Source organism: Centropristis striata, chromosome 8, assembly GCF_030273125.1.
Source record: "Centropristis striata isolate RG_2023a ecotype Rhode Island chromosome 8, C.striata_1.0, whole genome shotgun sequence".
In the NCBI taxonomy this organism is placed as follows: Eukaryota; Metazoa; Chordata; class Actinopteri; order Perciformes; family Serranidae; genus Centropristis; species Centropristis striata.
The window spans coordinates 13,201,461-13,216,526 of NC_081524.1; the positions used below are offsets into that span (position 1 = coordinate 13,201,461).

Sequence of the window (15,066 nt, forward strand, 5' to 3'; positions counted from 1 at the left end):
TGCTCTGCCAGACACACTACTTGGTGACCACCCCCTCTGCATGCCTTCTGTTCACATGGGTCTAACAACCCCTACTGTGTGTAAATTAGACCCAGTTGGAAGATTAAAGTCCCTGTTTCCCTGGGACCCCTGTGGTGATTTTGTCTTACTGCTAAGACAATAGAACACTGTCCAGCTATCCATGTGACTGAGTTAATCTAAACATCTACGTGCAGTTTTATCTGCTAAGACTAGAATCGATTTTCTATTCGTTACCTGGCCATATGACACCTCTGCCTAATTTTGTGCTAGATCAAGAAAATGTTGATGAGAATCAATAATCAAAACTTATTTCATGTAATAAGTTTCTGTTTTTATTCTTCCTTTAACTTAGAGTTTACAATTTGATCTTGAATGATTCTTGTGTCATAATGATGTGTAATGTGGACAATGATAAATTATAATTCTCTATGAGTAGAACATTTCTACGTCTCACTTTTAAATAATACTCTGATCTACAACAGATTAAATCATCTGAACGGGTCCGCTGGGCATAATAAATCCTTTGGGTACATTTTGATGCTGATACTTTTGTACTTAGCCTACTTTATATTTGTGGTAGGCTATTTATACTTTGCCTTGAGTAAGGAATACTTTTAACTGTTCTGTAGCAGACGAAACCTGTAATCTGAAATCTTTTTGGTAATTTGCCAAAAGTTTAACAGTCTTCCTGGCTTCCTAAATAAATCCTCATTCATTCATTCATAATCCTTATAGCAGCGTATCCGCACTCGGGTCGCGGGGGACTGGAGCTGATCCCAGCGAGACATTGGGCGAGAGGCGGGGTCCACCCTGGACAGACATTCACAGCTACGGGCAATTTAGATCACTAATTAAACCTAAGTGCGTGTTTTTGGACTCTGGGTGGAAACCGGAGCAACCGGTGACAACCCACGCAGGGAGAAGATGCAACCCCCACACAGAAGAGCCGCAGGCCGGAGTCGAACTGGGGACCCTCTTGCTAAAGTTTAACACGGTGGTGTAGTACTACACCACCGTGTTAAACTTTATCACTCAAATTAAATTGGCCAGATAAACGCCAGTTGGAACTTGGTTATTAACGGTGCAAACCCAATTTGCCCTCTTTCCAAAGTCAAACCTGTGGTCCATTTAATTGTGGTTTATAATCGTGATGATATGTGCACTGTAAAAAACGTTGCAGAAATTACAGTAAAACACTGTCAAATTGCATCAGAAATAGGTTGTCAAATTAAACATTGTACATCACCGTAGTGAATACTTTTAATTACTGTAAATCAAAGAATATCATAAAACTTTAAATTCAACTGCCATAAACTGTAGAAAACACAGTTTTAGTGTAAAAATATAAAATTTTGATGTAAAATTAATGGAGAAATACCATGATGACACAATTATCCTAAAAGCAATGGGATTATTCAGTATAAATTACAGTTTTTGCTGATATTTACATTTACATACGCTCAAACAGATGTTTTTACAGTGTGCTTTCTTTCCCCTATCATCCTAATTTAGTTAGATAAATGTATTAATCCTTTTGTCATTGTTCTGTGATTTATTCCCTGGAGAAATTCATAGTCACTGTTTACTAGGAGTAACGATCTTTTAGTTTGTGAGACCTAACTTTAATCATTTCATTATTAAACATTTCATTTCATTACTTTCTTTGAAAACTTTTTTTTAAAGTCGTCATTATTCGTGAAGATTATATTATACAAACAATACAAAACACATAGAACGAGGTAAACATTTTAAAAAGTTACAAAAAATATGCAGTGCCAGGGGTTTATGTTGGTTTAGCCAAGATTGATAAAGAATGTTTAAAAAATCACAAAAAGTATATGCATTTATAATTATATACTCAAGCAGATTCAGTAAATATGTTAAATTTGGAGCCCAGAAGCACAAAAAGCAGGTTGGGTTTTTAAAACCTCGCATTTATGAATATAAAACTTAACTAACAGTATAATGAGGTTGCATCGATATTCATTTTCAAGTCTAAACATTTCAATAATGTGCAACATTTAGTTTTAGTTTTTCACTTTCACAGTTAGTCAGTCGAATTTAACTGGTAAATATTGTATTTTAAGACGGTGGTGCCCGGAGGTGATTCAGATATAATGATCAATCTTTGACCTTTGACCTCCACAATGAATCAGGTCACCAATGAGTCCATGTTTATGCCAAATTTAAAGAAATTCCCTTAAGACTTTCCTGAGATATTGTTCCATATGTTTACAAGAGAACAAGGTTACAATAGAGTGACCTTTGACCTCAGACCTCCAAAAGCTACCCCAGCATAAACCTAATATAATATAATATAATATAATATAATATAATATAATATAATATAATATCTTAGCTCCAAACAAGGTTGGAGAGTATGAAAGAGTTAAAAGAGAAGCAGGAGAAAAGGCAGAAAAAGCAACTTGTGCCTTCAGTGCATTAAATAAGGACGCCTGTCACATGCCTTCATGACAACAAATGTCCTCTTAATTATCATTCATTCGTTCATGATGATCTCATACCTGACTGAACATTTGATTAATGGAATTCATAAGGTCATGCAAGTCAGGTATAAGAGAGCAGCATTTTCTTTTAAACCGGACTACACTGTAAAAAATGTTTGTAGAAATTACAGTAAAACACTGTCAAATTGCATCAGGAATGGGGCGTAAAATTAAAAATTATGTATCACCATAGAAGACACTTTTAATTACCGTAAATCAAGGAATAGCACAATTTTTACTTTTACTGTCATGAACTGTAGGAAACGCACAGTTTTGCTGTAAAAATATAACATTTTCATGTAAAGTTAATGGAGATTTGCTATGATGTGCGAATGAATGACACAATTACCTTAAAAATAACGAGAACATCAGTCTAAATTTGTTTTTGCTGATATTTAAATTTACAGTAGAAAACTCACTCACTGTATTTTTTACGGTGAAGTTCTGGCAACCACAGCTGCCGGTAATTTACCGTAAATTTAACAGAATATTTTTTTACAGTGTATCCTTCATGACAAATTCTTCCTACAATAAAAAATTTGAAATCCTGCTGAATAGCACTTTTATTTATTTTGTGATATAATTACTAATTATTTTGAACTATATGAACCCTTTGATGCACAACATGGGTCTAAAGTGACCCGACTAAGCTCTTATATTCTATATCTTTGCAATAAATTCATTTTATCATTCAGTATTCCAGGTTTTCCTCGATTAACTTGTTTTTGATCATCATACGTCCTAATTTTTTTGTTTTCATTTGTACTTTTTGAATAAAACCCTCTTTTTTTATCACTATGCTTCTAATGCACAAGGTCATTGACACGTGTGTAAACTTGATGTAATAATACAAAAACTATTTTTCTTTATAAAGTATGAAAGGAAAAATGGATATAATGATCTGTTGTAATAATAAAAAAAGTTATTCAAACACACAACCAGCATGAAATAACATGGGAAATGAATGTTGGTCATTTTGGACCCATGTTGTGCATTGTAAGGTGTTTATATGTTGTGCATCAAAAGGTTAATAAAACTGTTTCCTCAATAACAAAAACAAAAGCTCTGAGGCCTTATTACCTGACTCAGAAAGAGGCTGGATCAAGTCTTTTTTTTTGCAAGTTAGAAAAAAGTCTCAAGTCTTTGCACTCAAGTCCCAAGTCCTAAACTTTGAGGTTTCAATACAATATTAATACCTTTTGTTGGAGCTATTTAGTTCTTGTTAGTATTTAGTTGTCTGTTTAGTTTATTATTAACAATGAGTATTGTTTGATTATTCTAGACGTTTGTTTATTTTGATAGTGTTGTTTTGCTAGTTAATTGTTTAGTTTAATCATCATTATTGTTTAGCATATTTAGTTTACATATTATATTTTGTGTTTTATGGAGTTTGGGTTGGCACCATGGGCGCCTGATGTTATATAGGTAGGAGGGTAGGCAGAGGACCAGCATGCACCTGGGTGGGCCGATGGTTTTTTACCAGCACGAAGATAGGCAGCAGGAGCCATGTTTCTTTGTTCTTTTGTTTGCTTGCTCGCAATGGACAAAATAAACCTTTGGAACTAACAATCATGCATGGACATCACCTTCTTTGCCTGCATACACCACACACTCATGGTGCATCAGTGGCATTTTGATTTAGTTTGTTTTAAGTTTAATTTTGTTATTTTTTCTGACAAAATTGCCACTACACCTTTAATTAACAAAAATCATGAATTTTAAATTTGTGAAACAAGTTGTTTATAACAAGTGTGACTAATCTTTAATCATTAAAAAAAGTAGAGCTGATCATTCACTTTTATCTTTTTAACTTTTATTTTTTGAGTCCTGGTGAAGTCATGAGTCACTGGTGTTAAAATCCAGTTGCTTTCTAGATGTCAAAGTTATTTTGTGACTCAAGTCCAAGTCATGTAAAATGAGCCTACAGGTCTGACCTTAACAATAGTTTTTCTAGTTAAGATGCATTATTCTATTTTATATTTTTAATGTATTTATTTGACCATAACCCTCTACCCCTTCCAGTGTTCTATTTTGACCCTTTATGTCTGCATACTCAGTAGATCTTAATCACGACTGTCAGTATATTTCTTTGTTTCTCCATTAGGGGGAGATAAAGGAGCATGCAATTGAACTGTTTTGTTGCTGGGGATTTTTGTCATAATTTTGTTTCCTATGAATAAATTATATACATGATGTGTCACAAATCTGTGCTTTTAACATCCGTTTTTCCAGTTTAAATGTGTTGCTTATGGCCCTAAAGTATTAACAGTCTTTAAATCAGGAGAAAACACCAGGAAGCTCATCAGTCAGGCGATATTTTCTCATGTGAACACCAGATATTTACTGTTTGTCACCTGACGCTTTTTACACTCCAGCATACACATATTGTTAAACTTGATGATGGTTCTGTAATTTGGTTAACAAATTCAGAAGCCAGTGCATCTCTGTGGTTGCTGGTAGTTACTCATGTTTCATCAGGGGGCAGGGCGACAAACAGACTGTAAATCCCTCAGGCAGGTTGGTTCAGCTGCAGCACAATGCAGCTTTACCGGTTTAATTTGAAGAAGCTGACATCTCCATGACAAAGTTAATTTATTTGTAAATGCTGCAATCACAAAAAGCCGTATTTAACAGAGGAAAAAAAAGCATAACTTCATCTAACCAACATTACAAAATGATACAAAATTGGGCACCAGATTTTCCCAAGCCCGCTGTCTGTGCCATTATAAACCAACATTTTTTTTGTAACTTTCTCATAAAAACAAACCAGAGCTGTCCTCACATTAGTGCTGTTACAAAGTCAGTCTTGTTTGCATTGCAGTCCACTTTCTCCTAAATGTTCACAGTCAATGTTGAGCGCTTCTTTGGTTACTTTATTTTGGAGTTTCAGTGATGCCACACAACTTCCTGCAAAAATAAAAAAAGAATAAACATCATTAGTTTGTTGTACACACTCCTGACTCCTCTAGTGTGGTTCTGCTCTGTAATGATTATGCTTCTGAAACAGTGCTGGACTGCTCTTGCTGACCATACACACTCTTATGCTGAAGATCTTACCGTGCTTCCTCCTTGGTTGTATCTACAAAGGCACAAATAGCTTTGTCTCGATCCAAAATCTGTTGTTTCAAGCTCTTAATGTCCTCTTCCGCCTTCTTTTTAGCCACTTCTTGTTCGTCTGAGGAAATGACAGAAGAAACAAATATTATGAATGCTCATATTTAATACACAACAAATGAATGTTTGCTTATCTCAAATTAGTGAGTGAAAACAAGGACAGTGTGGCGCTATGCTGGCTGGTTCAAATCTAGTTCTACTGGTTTCTAAATGTCAGAGTTTAGATAGACGATGCTCTCAGCTGCTCCAAAACCATCTTGTCTTTTAAAAGGAACAGTTCACTCCCAAATAAAAAAAAAATGTTTCCCCTGCTGTAGTGCTACTTATATTACAGACTGTTATTGTGTGAGTTACAGAGGGTTAGAAATATGCAAACTATATTAGGAAGAACATTTTTCCTACATGAAACTGCTCACAACCATAGACTGTATAGTCATGAAAAAAATATTAGACCATTGTTTTCTTCAACTTCTTGTTCATTTTAATGCCTGGTACAACTAAAAGGTGCATTTGTTTGGACAAATACAATGATAACAAAAATAGCTCATAAGGGTTTAATTTAAGAGCTGATAGGGGGCCGTTTTCCATAGTTTTCGTGAAAATAACCAAAATTACCAAGAAAACCATGGATATATTTTATGTATGGGTGTGTGTGTGTGTATATATATATATATATATATATATATATATATATATATATATATATATATATATATATATATATATATATATATATATATATATATATATATATATATATTTTTTTTTTTTTTTTTTTTTTTTTTTTTCTACACACTGTTGTTTTAACTGATCTGGTGTATTAACCTATTAATACAACGATGTAAGGGTCTCTGGGGGAGTGGAATGGGTGTTGGGTTATATAAGAAAATGAAAATATGTCTCTTCGATTGTACTGTTTACTGCAACTGTGAATCAATAAAAAAAATATATTAAAAAAAGAAAAAAAAGAAAACCATGGAAAATGTCTATATCAGCTCTTAAATTAAACTCTTGAGCTATTTCTGTTGTTATCATTATATTTATCCGAATAAGTGTACCTTTAGTTGTACCAGGCATTAAACTGAACAAGAATCTGAAGGAAACAAGGGTGGTCTAATATTTTTTTCCATGACTGTATAAAGATGGACAACACCACAGCTTCCCAAAAGTGAAACAAAACATCAGCCCCTGGTGGCTGGCTGCAGTATTGGTCATAAGTCCATAAGTGTTAGGGCAGAAACATTATACTGCTGATGCACCAGCAGATAGCTACTGGCTCCAAATTATGTCACCAGTGCATGATGCCAACGGCCGTATCCTGCTTCACTTTTGTACAAATTTGGTTCGTCTGAATCATTTTCAGTTCTTTAGGTGCCTTCAGCATAGTTGCTCAGTTACTATGACAAAGTATGCTGGAAAACTAGTTAATTTTGCTTTATGGAACTGAATCAGCTAGACTAAAAGAAATAAGCCAGGCTGATTTGGTAAACACTCTTTATGGAAAAGGCCCCTGGTCCTGATTTCTTGAAAGAGACATTGCTGTTGAGGTTGTAAATGTATTATTTTGTTAAGTTAAGTGCCTTCTATTTCCATTTCATACAAGAGAGGACAGACATTTTTAGCAGCTCAGACCAAAACAATCTAGACCGATTTGGGGGTTAACTGTCCCTTTAAAAGGGCAATAAAGCCTGATTAATTACTATCAGTGTCATCAGTGAGTATAGACACATTATGGTTTGTCACATTCTCTTATCTGGATCACTTTGGAATCGGCCAACATTAGTACAGCAGAAAAAAGTTGCCTTACCTTGGAGTTTTTTAATGGCCTCTCCTGTTTCTGTCTTCTTGTTCTCAGCACTTGCCTAAGAGGTGCACAGGTGAAAGTACTTGTCATCAGGTATGGTAGCTTAATTCATGAAAAAATTAAGGTTTGTTTGTAAAACAAAAGGCAAATTCGGTGTCTGTCAATAAAAGACATCATGCGTATCCTGAAGAGCGACTACTTCCTGAATAGCTCTAATTATGACTGAATATAAAATAAATAACAATCGAGTATTAAACTGCAGGAGTGTCCCTTACCTTTTCCGTGTTACACGACGCCAGATTTTTTTTGAACTCAGCTTCTGAGTTTGTTTTAGTCTTCTTAGTCTCCCACAGCGCATCTACCTTCTTGTTGACGGCCAACACATCTTGCTTAAGCGTTTGAATTTTCCCTTTCGTCTCCACGATGGACTCCTCTTTCCTCTTGACCTCCGCCGCGTTTTCCACCATGCGACTTTTCAGATCACGCAGGTTCATCTCCTGGCGCACGGCCTGGTAAATCATGACAACCATCACGGCCACGCTCAGGCAGACCAAAGCAACCGCGAGCTTCATCGTGTTTGAGGACGAGAAGAAGACTTGGAGGAGGCCGAAGGTGTGGAGACTGCTGCCGGTCACTTGTTTCGCATTACAGGTGTCTCTCCAACCGAGCCGTGCACGCGTGTCTCCTCCAGCTCATTGGCTCCGTGTCACTGCAGTGTTTAACCTGCTCTACCTGTTCAACAGGCTGGGCGTGACTCTCTACCTGTTTCCTCCTCTGATTACTGGCCTATCCTCTAGTAGGTTGGCACGCACTCACACAAACACGGATATGATTGCTTGATATCAAATAATGGTGTCATAGGATCAGTGGTGGACATTCAGATCCCTTACTTAATCATCTGGAGTCTCCAAAAGCACCAAATCATGACTTCTCCATCACATCCAAAACTGCTTATTCCGTCTGATGACTTTTACCCTGCCCAATATATCTATTGTATTGTATTGTTATTAATTCTGTGTATTTTATTGTATTTTATTGCTGTTTCTTTTCTATCCTTTTGTACGGTGTCCTTGAGTGCCAAGAAAGGCACCTCCAAATAAAATGCATTATTATTATTATTATTATTATTACATCCAGACTAGAAAACAAAGCAGCGTGGAGCCCTACTGTAAATTTACCTCTAAAGTTCTGGCTGTAAACTCCATGAGGCCAGTTTCAGTTTGATGATGATATACCAAGTAAAACTGGAGACAAGCTCAACTAGATTTAGTATCAAATGATAGAACTGGATGGAACCCTCTTATATGTTAGATTTGACACCTTTGGTCACATTTGCAACATTTAAAATTCTTTATTGAGCAGGATAGTGTTTTGAAAGTAAAAAAAGATTCAAAATCACATTTTATTTTGGACTAAAGGACTAGAAAAAACACTAAATGACACAAAATGACTAAAAAAAGACACAAAATGACAAAAAAAGACACATAAAAAGACACGAGAAGGAAAAAGACAGAAAATGATTCAAAAATGGACAAAATAGCCCAAGACTCCATAGAGTTAAGTAAAAGTACTGATACTAATCTGTGAAATTACTCCACTACAAGTAAAAGTCTTGCATTCAAAATTTACTTAAGTAAAAGCACAAACGTATCAGTATCAAAATGTACTTATTTTTATTTTATTTTATTTTATTTATTTATTTTGGTACTTACTACCAAAATATTATTTGGTGGGGGGACTATTATTGAGAAAAGGTTTGCTCTGTTCCATGTAAAAAAATGTCTTGCTGTTTGATCTGCTGTAATTTGCAAACCAAAACTAATAAACACACTCATTAAAAAAAAAAAGTAATCATTATGCAGAATGGCCCCACACAGATTGTTTTATATATTCCAAATTTATTATTAGATTATTTTTATTATTGATGCATTTATGTAAGCGCTTGTAAGCATTTTAACTACTTTATATAGGCTACTGTTATGAGGTTTCATTTGGAGGAAAAAAATGAAAAATTATGTTAAATCTCAACCTGAAAAGTAACTAAAGCTCTCAGCTAAATGTAGTGGAGTAAGAAGTATAAAGGTAAGTAAAATGGAAATACTCAAGCAAAGTACAAGTACCTCAAAATTGTACAGTACTTGAGTAAATGTACTTAGTTCCATTCCACCACTGCACAGGATTCACATTGTTTAAACAACAATATGAATATGTTGCTCTTTTACATTATATCAAGCAATTCTTCAAAGGAAAACAAAATAAATGAAATAAAAAATAAAGTGGATGGCTAAATACATTTACAAAAACAGTCTTTTTGTTCAGTATCAGTAAATTGCTGACCATTTAAATTTTAAAGCTGTGCATAACCATGAACAGAACAAAATAAAAAAAAATGAAAATATGACACTCTGAAAGGAGCCATTTTGCATTATTATGTTTTACTTAAGTACACAATTTAAAAACGTGTACCTGTAGTGTATGGTGAAGGTATACTGCTACTTAAAGGGACACTAGTCCTACTGCAGATACCTCCAACAGTTGACAACCCACATAAAAACAATCTAGATTGATAAATAGCACTGCAGGTAAGAGGGGGAATATGTAGCTTTGATTTTGGGGCTGAACAGTCCCTTTAAGAGAAACATCTGTCTTCCACCACTGGCTCAAAGAGCCGAAAGTTAAAAATGAATATGAGGCTTCTTTTTATGTAACCACATATTCTTAAACAAACCAACCAAAGCAAATACATTGGAAGTGTAAAGTGGCTTTTATTCAGTGAAGCCTGGAAAATAAATAATAAGTAAGTAAATATAGTCGTTCTCCTTGGTTCATAGCATACACACACAGGTTTGTCTGCTTATCTATTAATAGTCACACCTGACCTGTTTATAAGCTAATGGAGTTTGATCAAGGTGTGCAGGACCTACCTGTTTCCTCAGCAGCACACAGGAAGTGGGCGTGTTTCTGCAGACAGACCGGTGAGCGGCTGTTCAGCGCAAATCCAACGCACATCAGCGCAGGTGAGTCAGCCTCTTTGGTTGATTGATTTAATCCGGGAAACGTAAAAAGCTGTAAGCACGGCGACCCGGGGAGCAGGCTGAGCACTGGCCCACATTTATCCAACACCAAGGACGCACAGAAGGCTCATAACTTCCCGGAAAACATGAAGGCGCAGTTCCTGCTACCTCTGACAATTGTCGCGTCTGTCGCTTTAGTCGGCCTCATGAAAATACGGAAAAGGGAAGAAGAAAAAGAGGGCAGACGGGGGAAGTTTCAGGACATCAAGCTGCGGGTGACCTACGATGTGCTGGGAGAGTATCAGAACGAGAAGATAGAGGCGCAGAAGCAGTTGGAGAAGGCCCAAAGTAATATGAAGACGCTGCAGGAAGAAGCGGACGCGCTGCAGGTCAAAGCAGACAAGGCAAAGGGAGACGCGGACATCTGCTGGGGAAGCAAGGTGGGGAGAAACCTACAGATGTAGATGTAGAATGTGGCAGTTTGAAGGGGAACTTGAATGTGAAGGCTTAAAGTAAAATAAAAACATGCAAAAATGATAACTTTTTGAAATGCATACCATTTTTAATAGTCTTTGTAATTTAATCTCACTGTGGGGCACAACTGATTTGATTCCTATATGTACAAGCTATAACACAAAACCTGTTTCACCTGGTTAGTCAGTGAATCAGGTATGCCTGGTGTTTCACCATAGAAGCTGTGACGAAGACAACTAACAGGCCTACAGTCACAAGTTAATACCTTTTTTAAATAGTGTGCTTTGCCCTATATTACTGCATGATATGTAAAAAAAAATAGTTGAAATTGTGTAAACTAGTCTCCTGTACTCGTGTTGATTATGCATATATATCTAAACAGTAAACATTTTAAAATGTCAATAAGGCATGGAAATTTGTTTCTTGTTAAATATATGTGCCTCTGCTTTGATGCAAGCTAGCTCACGAGGAACAGGAAGTATAGCTCTGTGAATTAGGATACAGTTGATGAAGATGAATCCTCAGTGTTTCTCAGAGCATCCAAGGAAAATCCTTAAAAGAATCCTTTCGGGCACAGTATAATGCTGTTAAAAGGTAGAAAAATGTGTGAGGAATAATGTTCTTTAGCCAAGTAATGAGAAGACATGCATTTTATCCTTTGTACTGGATCATGTAACACTGTTCGTGAGCTTGTGCTGTGGGGCTGTATCGAGGTTGAAGATGTGCACTTTGAATGCAGGATGTTAGTCTGTGTAGAGCAAATTTGTCTTGTCTGTCAAACTTGCTGACATTCTCTTTTCCTCGAGCAGAAGACTATTGACGATGAGGTGGCCTCGCAAGAGACAACACTCAATAATCTCAAAGGTAAGTGCCGATTTATGGGCCTCAATGCCAAAAATGTGTAAATGTATGAAATGATTGAGAGGAGGCAAAACAACTCTTCCCTCCAAACGTGCTGTTACAGATGCATTTGAAAGGTTTTTCTCTTTCAGTTGAAATGTGGATCTTGAGGTGATGGTCCTAACCTTGCTGTTATTTTTTTCTCATGTCATATGATAACACCTACAGCTGAACAGGAAAAGGAGAAGATAAGCTGGACGTCAGAATTGGAAACCCTGAAAAAGCAGCTAGAATCACATAGCGCAATATGTGACTTTTTGAAACCGGGATCAGACATTGCAAGGTAGGGTTACTATTTTACTACTGGACTTATTATATAAAATAGTTATTTCTGCACTTCAACATCCATAATGATATCTACTCTATGCATTCACTATATTAACTATTGAACTTTCTCTTAAAGCCAGCTGTGTGGCAAGCCAAAGGCCGCTAACCCAGAAGAACCCAAGGCAGAGGCCGCTAAACCGGACGGACCCAAGGCAGAGGCCCCTAAACCAGACGAACCAAAGGCAGAGGCCCCTAAACCAGATGAACCCAAGGCAGAGGCCCCTAAACCGGAAGAACCAAAGGCAGAGGCCCCTAAACCGGAAGAACCAAAGGCAGAGGCCCCTAAACCGGAAGAACCAAAGGCAGAGGCCCCTAAACCGGAAGAACCAAAGGCAGAGGCCCCTAAACCGGACGAACCAAAGGCAGAGGCCCCTAAACAAGAAGCTAAAGCAGAAGATCCTAAGAAAAGTTGAGCAACTACAACCTGCGTTCTTGAGCACTTTTATCAGTTTAAAAAACAACAACACACTGATAAGCTGCAACCACATTCCAGCAGGTTGCCTTACTGAACTGATTGCTTCACGTGGAGGTAGGAGCCTCAAGTTGGACTGCTTAGATCCCTGGGATGATAATTAATTATTCGTCTGTTGTTTTTATATGCAACTAATTAAGAATGAAGTTACATTTTGATGTGGGCATGCCTCTGTGTTTGTGTTACTATTTGTGTCTATGTTGCTGCAGAATGCTTTTCTTATAAACAGATGGTGCTGGCCAGATATTAGAGTTCACACATTTGATGTTAATATACAGCATTGTAAGAAAAATTGTGTCTTGATAGAGGAGTGATGTATAAAGTTTGACTGCATCTGCCGTGCCATCTAGTCATGTTGCCTGGCACTTTGTTAACTGCTTAGCAGCACAAAGTTTGTCTGCTGTGGTTCAGTTTTAGGTAGATTTATGGTACAAAAGATAAATGCACTTGACAACTGTGAACTACCTTTGTTTAATAAAAGGGCCAGGTATGTATACAGTGACTTGTTAATAATTTATGCACTTTGATGTTTTAAAAAAAAAATCGAATACAGTAGATTGTCATTAATCAACAACATACCTCTCTTAAGTATGTTATTCATACAAGAAGTAGCTCTGGACTTCTAAAGGATTTTTCATACCGATACCCAATTTGATGCATTCTGTCTTTTTGAACCTAAAGGAAAACATTTCTAAACCACTCTTTAGGCTGCATGCAGGTTTAGGGTTGCTTCACGGCTTTCCCAGAATGCTTAGGAACGGCAATATGCAGAAATATCCAAATACTGTCGAAACAGAATTGTTTTTATTGTCAAGTAGTTTTTCACAAACAAGGAATTTGCTGTGGTGTATTGGTGCAATAGACAAGGTACTACATAGCCTATTAATATACATTAAGGAAACAAGAACTTCAAGTAAGGCACAGCAGCATAAATACAAAATGTGAAGAATAGAAAAAGTCGGCATACAAACAATATTTTAAAAATATATGAACAAACATTCATTATCCTTAACTGCTTATCCGCCCTCGGGTCGCGGGGGGCTGGAGCCGATCCCAGCTGCCATTGGGTGAGAGGCTGGTACAATCTGGACAGGTCGCCAGATTATTGCAGGGCCGACACATAGAGATCACGCTCTCATTCACACCTACGGGCCATTTAGAGTCACCTATTTAACCTAAGTGCATGTTTTTGGACTGTGGGAAGAAGCCGGAGTACCTGGAGAGAATCCACGCTGACACGGGGAGAAGATGCAAACTCCACACAGAAGAGCCTCAAGCTGGAATCGAACCGGTGACCCTCTTTCAGTGAGGCAAGAGTACTAACCACTATTCCACCTTGCAGCCCTTATAAACAAACAGTATGTACAAATATGGAGTTATTTAAATAAGGGAAGGAGCTGTGTGCAAACAGGTTGTGCAAGTTCACAGTATTTATAGGGGACGTATCTGAAAATGGCCATTTTACATTTTTCCCTCATTAAAACTTTACAGATATGGGGCGTCCCGGTGGCGGAGCTGGGTTTGAATCCGGCCTGAGCTCCCTTTGCCGCATGTCTTCCCCTCTATCACCTCCTTTCTATCTGTCACTCAATAAAGCAAAAAAATGCCAAAAAAATAATCTTAAAAAAAACAAAAAAACTTTGCAGATGGTTGGTATCAATGTAGTTCTTAAATATTGGTTTATATCTTGAGGCTACATCTTCATGGGGGGGGGGGGGTTACGTCTTCACTTGCACACATCTGTCACCACTGTGAACACACTTTGTCTTTCAGGATTATCACTGGCACCATCAGTATGTCACAATGCTACACACACTCAGTGTTTAGGGTGTGGGACTCAACAGACAATGGTGTGGCGCTGTGACTTATTTAAAAAAAAGCCTGTATCCTGGTTGAGAAGGTAATGATTAATGTGTGCAAACTGCGTGTGCATGAAAAACACACAGTGTCACGGACACAGGAGAGAGAAAACACAACATGGTGCAGTCACTGACCTGATCACAAAAAAATACTGCTTGCCAAAGTAGACTCTCATGGCTCCCTTTAACATCTCCATTTATAGATGTATTGTTTGTTTTAAATTATGTCATGGGAGACATTTGACTGCATGTAAATAGGGATGTGAGGACATATAGGCAAGTCAAACTCTGAACCAGGAAGAGAGAAAAACAAGAGACAAAGCTCCGCACTGTCTGCTTTCATCTTCTGATTCGTGTCTTTAGCTGCTGTACATTTGCTTTTCTGGCCTTTACTTTTGTTATTTCCCCCTCCCTATTAGATAACTCCTCTACCTCCAATGCTGAAAACATAGAAATAAGTATTGAATAATCGTTGTTAACCTTGTCTGCCTTTCTCTTTCTTACTGACCCTGCCTCAGGGGGTGTGTGTGTGTGTGTGTGTGTGTGTGTGTGAGAGAGAGAGAGAGAGAGAGAG

General features: G+C 37.2%; 2 protein-coding genes across 2 annotated transcripts; one reads left to right on the forward strand and one right to left on the reverse strand.

Moving 5' to 3' along the window:
- Positions 1 to 5,103: 5,103 nt before the first annotated feature.
- On the reverse strand, positions 5,104 to 8,161 carry si:dkey-87o1.2 (uncharacterized protein LOC796684 homolog). The gene is made up of 4 exons (XM_059338360.1): positions 7,722 to 8,161; positions 7,450 to 7,504; positions 5,586 to 5,703; positions 5,104 to 5,435 (listed from the first exon to the last, which is right to left on the reverse strand). Exons 1-4 carry the CDS (start codon positions 8,016 to 8,018, stop codon positions 5,402 to 5,404), a joined length of 504 nt encoding a protein of 167 aa, XP_059194343.1. The 5' UTR covers positions 8,019 to 8,161; the 3' UTR covers positions 5,104 to 5,401.
- A 2,258-nt stretch (positions 8,162 to 10,419) lies between these two features.
- zgc:174935 (uncharacterized protein LOC796019 homolog) lies at positions 10,420 to 13,127 on the forward strand. Its single transcript, XM_059338356.1, has 4 exons — positions 10,420 to 10,900; positions 11,744 to 11,798; positions 12,003 to 12,117; positions 12,238 to 13,127. The coding sequence occupies exons 1-4, from the start codon at positions 10,607 to 10,609 to the stop codon at positions 12,572 to 12,574; spliced, it is 801 nt and encodes a 266-aa protein (XP_059194339.1). The 5' UTR covers positions 10,420 to 10,606; the 3' UTR covers positions 12,575 to 13,127.
- Positions 13,128 to 15,066: the final 1,939 nt, after the last annotated feature.